At 53.1% G+C, this 13,545-nt stretch overlaps 1 protein-coding gene across 1 annotated transcript; it reads right to left on the bottom strand.

Annotated features, from left to right (window-relative positions):
• Window positions 1-4,246: 4,246 nt before the first annotated feature.
• Window positions 4,247-10,815, bottom strand: SF3A3 (splicing factor 3a subunit 3). The gene is made up of 17 exons (XM_021554749.1): window positions 10,658-10,815; window positions 10,537-10,584; window positions 10,245-10,297; window positions 9,628-9,733; window positions 9,149-9,221; window positions 8,698-8,789; window positions 8,490-8,572; window positions 7,994-8,132; window positions 7,584-7,652; window positions 7,174-7,241; window positions 6,725-6,832; window positions 6,452-6,521; window positions 5,835-5,999; window positions 5,617-5,727; window positions 5,219-5,309; window positions 4,861-4,916; window positions 4,247-4,529 (listed from the first exon to the last, which is right to left on the bottom strand). Exons 1-17 carry the CDS (start codon window positions 10,751-10,753, stop codon window positions 4,452-4,454), a joined length of 1,506 nt encoding a protein of 501 aa, XP_021410424.1. The 5' UTR covers window positions 10,754-10,815; the 3' UTR covers window positions 4,247-4,451.
• Window positions 10,816-13,545: the final 2,730 nt, after the last annotated feature.

Here is a 13,545-nt window from a genome sequence, read left to right on the forward strand (position 1 = left end):
GGAAAACCTCTGCTGAGGCTGACTCCTTGTGGCACACCCAGGGCCGACCCCGGGCTCGGCTCTGTTCTTTCCTTGTGGCTGGCTAGATAGAATTTGATTGCAAATAAATATTTTATTTTTTCATTTTAAATTTGGCTGGACAAATTTTCATTTATAACAAAGGGATAAAGGGACAAAGTGAGTGTGAAGAGGTACAGTCATAAAAGAGCAGAAATAACTGACAGGATGTCAGAGAGGAAAGGGAGATGGGAGACACTCAATAGAGCTCTGTGGATTCCCAGGTAAAGAAAGGGAAGGCTTTCCCTGGTGCAGCCCCCCGGCAGCTCCGTACCTCGCAGTGAGTCTCATTTTGGCAGGTGGTTGTTCCGTTGGCATGGGCTCCATCCTGGTAGCACCTCTCTCCGGAGCACTGAAAGCTCTGGCAGGTTTGCTGGAGAGACACCAGGGTGTCACCCCGCAGCAAAGCCTCCTCACACAGCTCTGCAGGGCTGTCCCCAACCACAGCCCCACTGGCTGCAGGGGCCACCCCCACCTGGCCACCCCTGTGCTCCTTCCACCACAGGAGATGCTCCCATGGCACTCCTGTGACCGACCAGCCGGGCAAGTGACACTGTCCCTAGGGCTGCACTGGCCAGCAACACCCCTTTTTCCATTCCCTGCCTTACCCTTGTCTCCTCTGCTCCCTCCATGGAGGTGTTGGTGGCCACCAGAGAGGCATTGTTGGTGACAGCCAGCACCGTGGCATTGTTGGTGACCACCACCACTGAGGTGTTCCTGGTGGCTGTCGAGGCTTCCTTGGTAGTTGCCGCCACCACCACGGCACCCTTCATGGCTGCCAAGGTGTTCTTGGTGGTTGTCAACGCATTCTTTGTGGCCATTGAGGCCTCCTTGGTAGTCAACACCACCATGGCAATCTTGGTGGCTGCTGGGGTGTTCTTGGTGGCCACGGCCACCACTGAGGTGTTCTTGGTGGTTGCCAGTGCGTTCTTGGAGGCCACAGAGGTGCTGGCAGTGGCCACCACTGCAGCATTCTTGGTGGTGGCCACCACCATGGCATTCTTGGTGACCACAACCACTGCGGGATTCTGGGTGGCCACTGAAGTGTTCTTGGTGGTCACAGCTACCAATGAGGCCTTCTTGGTGGTCACCACCCCTGCCAAGGCTTTCTTGGTGGCTGCTGAGGTGTCCTTGGTGGCCGTCACCATGGTATTGGCAGCTGTGCCGTGCGCTGGAAAACAAAAAGCTCCTGCTTGGTGAAGGAAACACTGAGGAAAACATGCTCAGGAAGCCCTGTGTCCCTTCCTGAGCCATGGCATGGTCCAGAGGGACCTGGGGGACGCATCTGTCACACTGTGGCTGGGAGGTGAAATGGCTATGGGTGACAGGATGTCCCCAACAGGGTCCACATGCAGCCACCAGTTGGGCAGCCCAAGGAGCAGGTCAGAGCCAGCAGCCCACCACAGCAACACCGTGGACAGATGTCACAAGGGCCTCTCCCTCCCACTTCCAGCCATATTGCCTGGGAAGAAGAGCCTTTTATGGGGGCTAAACCACAAGGAAAGGTTCCTCAGGTGTCCTGCAGCTCTGTCCTGCAGAGCACAGCCTGGAGAGGACAGGTACAAAATCTCTGATGCACCACCCTGCCTTTGCCCCACTCCCCGCAGGCCCCCATATTTCCCCTTGGCATGCAGAGCTCACCTGCTGTGGCAAGAGAGTCCTGAAGACAGAGCTGCAGAGCCAAGATGCAGAGCAGCAAGCCTGGAACAGGATGGGAATGACTGAGAACACCACATCTGCATTACCCACAGCCCAGAGAGCCCCCAGCAGCACAGGCAGCTCATCCTTGAAACAGATAAGCAGCGATCCTCCTCCACCTCCCCAAAGCCCCAGGTGACAGCAGCCACTCCTCGCCCCAGGGAAGCCTCTGGCACAGCCCCCAACAGCTGGAGCAGAGATGGACCCGGGATGTGTGGGAACCCAGGGCTTCCCTCTGGCTGCCCTGGCAGGTCTGGGACCCTGGCAGGGCTCAGGAACCCCCCTGGACAGAGCCCCCAGAGACACTGGCTGTGATCTCTGGCCATGGAAAAGAGTTTTCAATCTTACAGGATGAATTACAAGCTCTGAGTGTTTGATATCAGTAATAATTAAGTGTGGCATGGGTGCTAAAGTAAAATTTTGGGATTCTAGATGAGGGGTCCAAAGGGGACAAGATGGAGGAAATTGGGTGTGCCTTGTCCTTTTTCTCCTTCTTCATGCCCTCCATGTCTCACTGTGGTGTTGGCATTTTTCTGTTGGTTCAGGCTGGGGACACACTGTCCAACGTAGGTGACAGATATTGGCACGTTATTGTCAATCCAGCCCAGGGAGTTTCTGGTATTGAATGTTTGTAACATCCCACTGAGGGCAGAGCCCCACACGCTGCTCTGCAGGACAGAGCTGGGCAGGGCAGCAGAACATGTGAGAGATCAACAGAATAAACAACCTGGAAACCAGCACAGACCAATTATGGCTTCTGCTTTGGCAGCGGGGCTGACAGACAGAGACTTTCTACAATCTCAGGATCATCAATAGCACAGATTCTGATGGGGATGGGGGATGGACAGACAGACAGACAGACAGACAGACAGACACTGCTCTCTGTGCTGCATTACCTCGAGCAGGGGGCACGGGCCATCGCTGTCCAGCCATCCTCACCACCAGCAGCTGCATCCACACCTGGCAGAGGGAGAGGGGTCAGAGCTGCTGCCCCGAGGGGCAGGGGGGACACCCCACTACAGCTCTGTGCTCTCCCTGCACTGCTCAGCCCCGGGACAACCAGGCAGCCCCTCCTGAGATTCCCCAAATCCACCGGGGCTGCCGTGGTTGCTGCCGGGCACCAGCAGCCCCGGGGAGCTGTGTGAGCTGTCGTGTGGCAACAACCCTCCCTGGAGCTCTCATGCAGCACAGCCCTGCAGGCAGCTGCCACGAGCAGGGGTCAGGGTGACACAGTGAAAAGTGCCACCATGCTGCAAGTGAAGATGTGACCTGGCTCTCCATCCTCTATTTGCATTCCTAATGTTTACCTGTTTTGCTAAGGAAATGGTGATGTGACTCCAAACAGGCTCCAAAGCCAAATTCTCCAAGGAGAATGGTAATACTCCCCTCCTGTTTTATGATTTAGGCTGAGTCACCATTCCCCCAGGACCTGGAGGGGCTGAAGCTCATCCAGAGACCTCCAAGGCCATTCCCTGAGTGACAGAAAGACAGAGCCAGCTGGCACCTCACCCTGCAAACCAGCCCAGCCACCACCCAGAACAGCTCTGGACATCCTTACTGAGCCCAGTGCCAGGCCAGTCCAGCCCCAGGGCAGAGGAACCATCTTCCTCATCCCAGACCAACCTTCCCCCCAGGCAGGGAAAGAGCTCACAGCACTGACTCACCTGTCTGCCTGTTCCTGAAGCCCCAGCACACCTGCAGTCACTGCCAGCCTGGAACACCTCTGAGCAGCTGCTGTGACACTGCCCCACAGCCCAGCCCCACCCCTGCCAGCCAGCCCCCGGGGAAGTGTCACATGCAGCTCCACAGCAGCAGAGACACAAACAGCCCTGTACAGCAGTGGAGGGAGGGCTTGTGAGGCTGGACATGTCACACAAGCCACCTCTGCACTCAGGGGACTGGGGACACAACAACTGCCACTGCCACACGTGATGTGAGTGGCCTCTGCACAGTGGAGCTGCAATTTTTGAGGCATCATGAATCCATGGGGTGTGTACAGACACCTCCAAGTGTGATATGAGGGGCCAAGGATGCTCCTGAGGCCACAACAGGCACATCTAAACAGTCTCTGTTCCCATCCCCACCCTCTTGCACCACAGATGGATCTGCACACAGATGATCTACCAGGTCATTCAAGCCAACACCAGTGCCACAGAAATCACCCCAGAGACAAACCTGAAGCTCAATTGGTAGTTTTCTGAAAAAAACAATGGCCAAAGCTCCCCTTGGGAGACAGACCCAAGGTAAAAATAGTTCTGCAAGCCTTGTTTTTTAAAGAAAACCACAAGTTCACACCAAGATCTAGAAACAGGACCAGCACCTGTCAGCACAGTGTCCATGTGCTTCAGAGTCAACCCTCATCATAAACATTTCCAGCAGAGTGGAAATGAGAGAAGGAATTGTTTCTCACAGCTGTGTAAAAAGCATTTTAAACACACTGTAATCAAAACTCTTCCTTCCAGCATACGAAAGAAGACAAGTCTCTCAGCACTTCCTAAATTACAATGACTTTATTTTTCAAGGTATTTTTTGATATAAAACAATGTCACAACTCTAAGTGGCTTACTAGAAAGTGACTCTATAAAGTATTATTGGAATCTATATTCATGCACATACAAAATCCAGACAATGAAGAAGTCAAAGCTGCTGCCAGACCCACTCTCTCTATAGATGTGGGATCCTTCACCTGGGGACAGCTACAGCAGCCCTTGGCGCTTCAGGTCTTCGTAGGTCTTTTTATTCACCACGTTCCCACTGGAATCCTCATATTCCTCCTGGAACAGAACCACAGTTTAGAGACAGCACTCAAATGTTAGCTCCAAGAGCAGACATTGAACATGAGCACCCTGCCAGAATTTCTGTGCAGGAAGGCAGGCAGTGGATCTGCCAGCAGGTCCTGGGAGAAGAGCTCAGCCAGGGCCAGAGTCATTACAGGTTGTGCTATAGATTTTACTTCCCACTTTTGCCCTGCACCCTGTTGAAAAATGGCTTTGGAACAGAAGTTTATGAAGAGGCACCGGTGTAAGTGAGGACACTGCTCACACCAGGAACAAGGGGTTCCCAGGGACACAGGAGGGGAGACACTGAATGCCTCTCACTACTCACCTCTGTATCGGGCTGCCACCTCTCTGAAGCCTTCTGCTGTTTCAGCTTTGCCCACACTGCAAACACAAAGTTAAACAGGATCTATGCCACTTCCCTCGAGATACTGTTTTTTAATCCAGTAAAATACACACATGAGCTTTTTCCCCTCCTTTTTAAATCCAGGAATGTATCTAACATCCATTACAAAGTTATCATTCCACCATGTGCTTACTGAGAGGCACTGAACTGCAGCAAACAAGGCTTTAAACGGAGTGCTCAGGATGGGACATGAGACCAAGGTCCAAAGCCACCCCTTCAGAAAAGGTGGTTCTTTTAACATGTTCTTTAACATGTTCCCTGCTCTGCCATCACTACTTACACGAGACTGCATCCTCAATCTGTGTGACATTGGCAAAGTGGGCTGTGTTGGGAATGCCCAGGCACCGCATTCCGTGGGCATGTCTCCATTCCTGGGGGAAAGAGATGAGATCAGTGTGAGAGGGAACACAAGACATTCACATCTGAACAGGGTGCAAAACCTGCTATCACAGTACAAATCTACCAGTCCTCTATAAAAACATTATTTTCTTGTCCTGCAGCCATCAAAAGCCACGCTGCACCCATCAGAAGTGAGCACTGGACTAGGTGGGTCCTGTTGCATGGCCCTACAGCAAAAGCTCAGACCCACAGGGCAAAAATGCTGCTCAGGAACCCCAGGGACTCATTAAAATGAATAAATGAATGCAGCAGGGCTGCTCCTCAGTGAATGTCACTTACTGCAAAGTGCCTCTGGAATGCCTTGGGCCCTCGGTAGGTGTAGTTACCACAAATCTCACAGTTGTAGTTGATGTTCAGACCATGGAGTTTATATAACCAGTATGGGATGGGCTGGAGCAAGGAGACAGGAGGATTAGGTCATGGCAAAGAAACTCAAACACAGAAGCAGCGTGGAGTCAGTGATCTGTCCCACTTCTCCAGGCCTGATAGTCTCTTACCTTCCCATCCCAGCCAAGAGGGAGATTTTTAGGATTATAAATGATTTCATTTTCTTCATCTTCACTCTCGCTCTCACTGATCTGCTCTTCCTCCTCCTCCTCTCTCTCCTCCCCTGTCCTCGCCTGCTTGCGCTGCACGTTCTCGTGGGTGAGGTGTCTTTGTTCCTGGAGGGAGAGAAAAGAAGGGACTGTCCACACACCATGACAGCAAAAAGGCCAAACTCTTGTAGCAAAAAAACTCCTCAGTGTACAGAGGGAGGAAACAGAAGACCAGTGTGAAGCAGAGAACTCCCACCTTACTGAGCCGAACAGTTTCAGGTTTTAGTACCCTGACATTTCCTACCAGCAAAGAATAAAACCTTGTATCACCTATCAGCACTTCCAATGTTACTACAGCAGCAGCCATCCCCCTGAAAACAACCCCCCAAAACTGAAGGCAAGGAGCAAGGCAGATCAATAAAGGTTTGCAGTACTGTATGACTTATGCACAAAACAGATGTGGTGCAGCACACTGATGTGATGCTGTCTATGAAAGCACAATGTAAAGGTAAGGGACAACATTCCAGTCACTAGACAGCTCTGAAATCAAAAACTTAAAAACAAAATAAAATTCTTACCCCAAGAACTTCCACATACTCATAAATCTGAGCTTCCAGGAATGCAAGATCTTTATTTCTTTCAGTGTCTCTGAAACAGATGAGGTATCCTCATTAAACACACAAGTTCAGCTCTGGTACCTTCTGTGTGGTTCAGCACTATTTGGTCCAACATGAAAAGCTTCTGATACTTCAGAATCTCTGTCCTAACTACACAGGAGTGGTGACTAAAGAACACTCCTCATCCAAGAGGAGAGACCATTGCCAGCCTCAGAATTACCTCTAAGAACTCACCTTTTGCTTCCTTTTGTCTTTGGATTCTTAGCAAACAAGGAAGGATCAAGTGCTTCCAGGGATTTGCCTTTAGTGCTGAAAAGCCTCTGAGCACGCTCCTCCAGAGTCCTGCAGAGAAGCAGGGACGGGATTAATCCAGACTGCAGTTTTACATTTCCTGAGAACTATCTGAATTCATGCAATAAAAATCTAAATGTAGCTTTTAGGAAACCATGAGATTCCTTCTATCTTTGCCTTCATTCCTCAAGTCAAAGTCTACTGTACCAGAGATTCCTGTACAGCACAGTTCAGAGCAGCAGATCCCACTGCTTGGTTCTTAATGTTTTATCTTTCAAAAATCTCTAAGGTAATTCTAGTACAACAGAGATAACCACACAAGTATCCCAGAAAGAAATGTGATACAGGAACACCTCAGAAACTGAAAGGAACTCTACAAAACTGCACCTTACCCGCCACACTTCAGCCCCAGAGCCAGCAAAGCTGATTTTAACCTGTCCAGTCCCAGGGAAGCCAATTCCTGTTCAATTAAATAAACCACTGTAAGAGACAAGCTATTCAACACATACAATATGGATATAGCCCACTTTAGCTTATTAATGAAGAAAAAACCCTGATGAACAGTATTTAAGAAAGGACTGTCAACAGTGTACCCCTGCTCCCAGGAAAATGAGGAATGTGACAAATCTTCAAGTTACATCCCCCAGTGGTAGAAATTACATCATCAGCACCATCAAAGTTTTACCCAGAAAGCACAGAGCCAGGGACAAAGCCACAGCACTAAAACTACACAAAAACCCCAAATGACTGAACTTCCACCTGCTCAAAATGTGACAGTAAGTGCAGAGCACTGGAAACGTACCTCCCAGGAGGAGAAGGCCGAGAGGTCCAGGTGGGCACCAGCATGGGTGAGGGCACTGCTGGTCTCTTTCTGCCAAAAAAAAACACATGCAAGAGCTGCACGGCATACTACAACACTTCTGGCCATAGAACATTTTAATCTTAAGAAAAACAGTTCATTTCACAGAGAAAAATCCTCTTACTAAACTGAAAATGGAGCAGTAGTAAAGACGCAAAATAAGCCAACCTGAAACAATGCTCATTTTAAACCAGGTATGCTGGGTTTTAAATTCAGGTTGGTATCACCCTGCACCCTGGTGACACAGAGCTGCAGCCCTCACTGTCATGGTCACCTCCAGCAATGACTTTACACAAATGACTCACACAAACCCCTCCCAAACGCAGGAAGATCACCCAGCTCAGGCTGCTCACCGGCCAGCCTGGGAACGTGCCGTTCTCCCACTTCTTCTCAAACTCCGTCTGAATTTTCCCAAAAAGTTCATTCTGGTCCAGTAATGGCTTCACTCGATCTGTGTAATCCTGCAGGTACTCAAGGAGCATTTCAAGATACCTGGAATACAGGGGAATCATGAGCACAGGTAATTCACTGTCACCCTCTAACCACATCTTTGGACAGTCACTACCCTCCAGTGCTGCAGAGGAACGTGACCAAGGCATGGCCAGTTTTCCACAGATTTTTTTGCCATTACAGGTCCAATGGTACATTAAAGCTCTTCCTCTGAGCTGAATGTGTCTTTCCACATCTCTGCTGCACTGCAAGTTTGATTGGGGCTCAGACACATGACTGAGCTCAGGGACATGATTTATGTGAGTTAAGTTTGGCTGTTAATTACAATCTCTGCAGCTGGACACTTCAGAAGCAAATTCCTTCTCACCATAAAGGAAACAGGCAGGCAAACAAGCTTACCTCTTATATTCAGCATTTTTCCTCTCCTTGGGAATATCGAAGAGTTGGTCAAATGTGGATAAGTAAGTGATATAATCCAATTTCTAAGAACAGAAAGTCCGAGTCAGAGCTCATACAAGGCCAGATTAACAACCAGTTCCTAGAAAAGACAAGCCTCAGCCCGGGCAGGGCCTGGAGATCCCTGGGCCCACACACAGCAGACACTCACCTCTGATGATTTCAGGTTGATGTACTTGAGATAACAATCATGCAAATCCAAGTATCGGCCATACCCTTCCTCATCTGTGAACTCCACCAGATCTGTAGGAAAGATCATGAAAAGCTTTATTATGAACTTAATATTCCCTACTTGTATTATACAACTCTTTTTGAACTGGAAAAGGATCAGCTGCAAAGTCATTTATGCTTAAGGAAGGTGCTACAATGTCTCTGACACTCATTGAGCAGCCCCAACTGCTGCTCTGTGCAAGCACCAGAACATTCCTCAGGAACAGCAGCCTCACTGGGGACTGTTCCAGGGACTCCAGTTCAGAACCATTTAGATGACAGGAGAATTTTCAGAAGTCATTTAGTAAAAGGGAGGTGAGGCCCTGAAACACGCAAACCAGATCAAACAGCCTATTAAATAATGCCAGAGCTTGAGCAAACTACAAACTTACTCTGAGCTTCTTCACTCGGGTTGTCTTTGGCCTTCAGCAGCTCCTCAAACTCCACTGACATAGGAACACAGATCTGCAAAGGCAGATACAAGGCACAGAGCGATTTACTTCAGCTCCTGTCCCAGAATAACTACTATAAAATCATGCAAGGTGGCAAATAATGAAATTGCAAACAGAAAAGAGACTCAAAGCTTTGTCACCTTTCTTTCTGCACAAAGGCAAAAGTGTGGCTTTAGCCAGCACAAGAAAGGTGAGATCTGATCCCAGCTCAGCTGAACATCCCTGTTCTAGCAGGGAACAGGGTGAGCATCCTGCACTGCTCCCTGACATGCTGCCTGACCCTGAGCATCTGTGCTGTGTGTTCTCAGTACTTGTGTGTTAAAGCAATAAAACTGGGGAAACAAAACCTCTGTTTCCTTTAGGGATGAGACCCAACAGAGCACAGCACACCTCTTCCTATGGACCAGGTAACTACTCACCTCATTTGGGTGCTTCCGGTGAAATTCCTTAATTTGCTTCAGTCTGTTGTAAAACTCTGCAAATTCATTTGGCCCGGAAATGGCACTGAGTTCTTCCTTACGCAGGCTATGAGTTCACAGACAGCAAGAGATTAGGAAGGGAAGGGAATAAGGGAGCAAAGGAAAGGAAGGGAAAGGAAGGGAAGAAGGGAAGGGGGGAAGGGAAGAAGGGAATAAGGGAAGGAAAGGGAAAGGAAGGGAATAAGGGAATAAGGGAATAAGGGAATAAGGGAAGGGAAGGGAAGGGAAGGGAAGGATGACACTGACACAACCTTAGTCCAGGGCTGTGCTGCAGTGTCTAGACTGCAAACCTTTAAGTCATGGGGACCTCCCAGCCCACCAGGCTCTCATGGTCACAGCCCACACAGGCTGCAGCCCCTGACAAACCCCGGGAGCAGGCAGGGCCTCCCCACGACACAACACAACAAAACCTGCCCATCCTACACGGATGCTCCTGGGTGCACTCGCGTCCTGCCCTGCACTCGGCCGCCACCTCTCCATTCCCGTGTCAGTCTTTAGACACACTGGATCCAGCAGCCCGGCACGCTCCGACACACGAGGGCCCCGGGCACACTCACCCGTCCTTGTCGTCGTACAGGTCCCGCAGGTTGCCGCTCACTTCCATGTACCTCTGCGGAACAAAGGAGCGGCCCGAGTGGCGCCGAGCCCGTCACCGAGCCCGTTATCGAGCCCGTTATCGAGCCCATCATCGAGCCCGTCACCGAGCCCGTCACCGAGCCCGTCACCGAGCCCATCACCGAGCCCGTCACCGAGCCCGTCACCGAGCCCGTCACCGGGACGGGCCCCGGCGGCCCCGGGGAGCCGCCCGGCCCGGCCCGGCCCAGCCCCGCTCCCGCCCGCAGCACTCACGTCCTGCATGGCCCGGGTGCGGTGGTCCGAGTTGATCTGGTCGCGGAGCTGCGGGCAGAGCAGAGCGGTGAGCGCGGGCCCGGGGGAGCCTCCCGCACCCCCCACAAGGCCCCGGGCGCACCGTGGACTTCTTGGTGAGCATCTCCTTCACCATCACGTCCATGAGGCGCTCCCGCTCCTCATGGTAGCGCCGCTGCTGCTCCAGGATCGTCTCCATGCCGCGCTCGGCTCGCAGCCGCCGGCAGGCCGCGGCGAGGCCCCGCTGTGTGGGGAGGTTCCGGTTCCGGGGCGCTGCGCGGGGCCGCGGCGCGGCCGGCAGGAGGCGGCTGCGGCCGTGCCCGAGCGCGGTGTGTGACCGCGGGTTTGTGTCCGACAGCGGTGTCTGACAGCGGGGATGTGTCCGACAGCGGTGTCTGACAGCGGGGCCGTGCCCGAGTACAGTGTCTGAGAGGGGGCCGGTGTCCGACAGCGGTGTCTGAGAGCGGGGCCGTGCCCGAGTACACTGTTCGAGCGGCCGGGCCGTGCCCCTCAGCGCGGGCCGTGCCCCTCAGCGCGGGCCGTGCCCCTCAGCGCGGGCCGTGTCCGAGCGCGGTGTCCAAGCACGGACCGTGTCTGAACGAAGTATGCGAGTGTGGGGCCGTGTCCGTGCGGCAGGGCCGTGTCTGAGTACAGCGTCCGAGTACAGTGTCCGAGTGGCAGAACCGTATCGGAGTGCGGTGTCCGAGCCGCAGGGCTGTGGCCAAGCACAGTGTCTGGGTACAGTGTCCGAGCACAGGGCCGTGTCCGAGCGCAGTGTCCGAGAGCAGGGCCGTGTCCGAGCACAGTGTCCGAGTACAGTGTCCGAGCACAGGGCCGTGTCCGAGCACGGTGTCCAAGTGCAGTGTCCAAGCACGGGGCCGTGTCCGAGCACGGTGTCCGAGCTGCAGGGCTGTGTCCAAGCGCAGTGTCCGAGCACAGGGCCATGTCCGAGCACGGTGTCCGAGCGCAGTGTCCGAGTACAGTGTCCAAGCACAGTGTCCGAGCACAGGGCCGTGTCCGAGCACGGTGTCCGAGCGCACTGTCCGAGCACAGGGCCGTGTCTGAGCACAGTGTCCAAGCACAGTGTCCGAGCACAGGGCCGTGTCCGAGCACAGTGTCCAAGCACAGTGTCCGAGCACAGGGCCGTGTCCAAGCACGGTGTCCGAGCGCACTGTCCGAGCACAGTGTCCAAGCGCAGTGTCCAAGCGCAGTGTCCGAGCACAGTGTCCAAGCACAGTGTCCGAGCGCAGTGTCCGAGCGCAGGGCCGTGTCCGAGCCATGGTGTCAAAGCACAGTGTCTGAGCACAGGGCCCTGTCCGAGCACGGTGTCCAAGCGCAGTGTCCAAGCACAGTGTCCGAGTACAGTGTCCGAGCACAGGGCCGTGTCCGAGCACAGTGTCCAAGCACAGTGTCCGAGCACAGGGCCGTGTCCGAGCACGGTGTCTGAGTACAGTGTTCGAGCACAGGGCCATGTCTGAGCACAGTGTCCGAGTACAGTGTCCAAGCACGGGGCCGTGTCCAAGCGCAGTGTCCAAGCGCAGTGTCCGAGCACAGTGTCCGAGCACAGTGTCCGAGCGCAGTGTCCGAGCGCAGGGCCGTGTCCGAGCCATGGTGTCAAAGCACAGTGTCTGAGCAGAGGGCCGTGTCCAAGCACGGTGTCCGAGCGCACTGTCCGAGCACAGGGCCGTGTCCGAGCACGGTGTCCAAGCGCAGTGTCCGAGCACAGGGCCATGTCCGAGCACGGTGTCCAAGCGCAGTGTCCGAGCGCACTGTCCGAGCACAGGGCCGTGTCTGAGCACGGTGTCCGAGCGCACTGTCCGAGCACAGGGCCGTGTCCGAGCACGGTGTCCAAGCACAGTGTCCGAGCACAGGGCCATGTCCGAGCACGGTGCTTGGTGGCACTGAGTGGCCCGAGGTGCCGGTTTGGATTTAGGGCTGCCCCAGCCTGGAGCCTCCCGGGGTTGCCCGGCCACAGCAGCGCTGTCCAGTGCCCAGCCAGGCCGTGCCGTGCTGGCTCCCCACGGCCGGTGCCTCAGTGCCCAGCAGCACAGACTTTGCTTTCAGCCCCATGTGGGTTTCAACTGCCTTCTTCAGATCCCCCCTAAATCCAAGGGTGCCTTGCCCCAACACTGCCAAATGCAAAGCTGTGATTACATTTTGACTCACTGTATATTAATAAATCATTAATATTTTTCTGCCATGTGCAATAAATTACTCTCAGCCAAAAGCAAGAAAAAAAATTGTCTTAATGGCAGCCAAAGATGATCCTTCAATGAGGATAGGATGATGCTGCAGGTAAGAATACTGTCTTTAATTACTCCCTTGCATTATAGGCAAATTACATCACTTTTCTTCATGAATGCCTGCCTAAAAATAAAAACAGAGATATGATTCTGAGCTTAGTGTTCTTCCATTTCTCTTTGCATGAACCTTCACTCTGGAAAGGGAAGAAGTTGAAATCCAGCAGTGCCCTCTCCAGCCACATGGCCTTCTTATTTTGGACTGCTGGCATCAGGAGGATCAAGGTGGGACAAGACCAGCCCTTGCATGACCACCCTCCTCCTCAGCCCACAGGTGGCAGTGCACATGGGAGGAATTGGGAGAAAGCTGGACTAAGAGATGCTATTTCATTTCAGGGACTGGGAGCTGAAATGCAGAGAATCACAGAATATCCTGAACCCATGAGGATCATCAAAGTCCAACTCCTGGCCCTGCACAGGACTCCCCAGGCAGTGGCTTGTACCTGGCTCTGCCCATTGGGGCTGCAAACGCTGCCCCTGATCCACAGTGGTGCAGGAGGGCATAGCTTGGGCAGATTTGGTCAGTGCCAGGGTCTCTTTCTACCCCTGCAGTGCTGCCCCATGTCCTCAGCAGCTTCCCCCATCCCACCTCACCAGCACAACAGCCCTGGCTTGACCCCCCTCACACCACTCCTTGTGCCTAATAAAATTTCCATGACTGTTTCAGACCCACACTCCAGAGTCTCGGGGG

The sequence above is a fragment of the Lonchura striata genome, chromosome 26 (assembly GCF_046129695.1).
Source record: "Lonchura striata isolate bLonStr1 chromosome 26, bLonStr1.mat, whole genome shotgun sequence".
Lineage (NCBI taxonomy): Eukaryota > Metazoa > Chordata > Aves > Passeriformes > Estrildidae > Lonchura > Lonchura striata.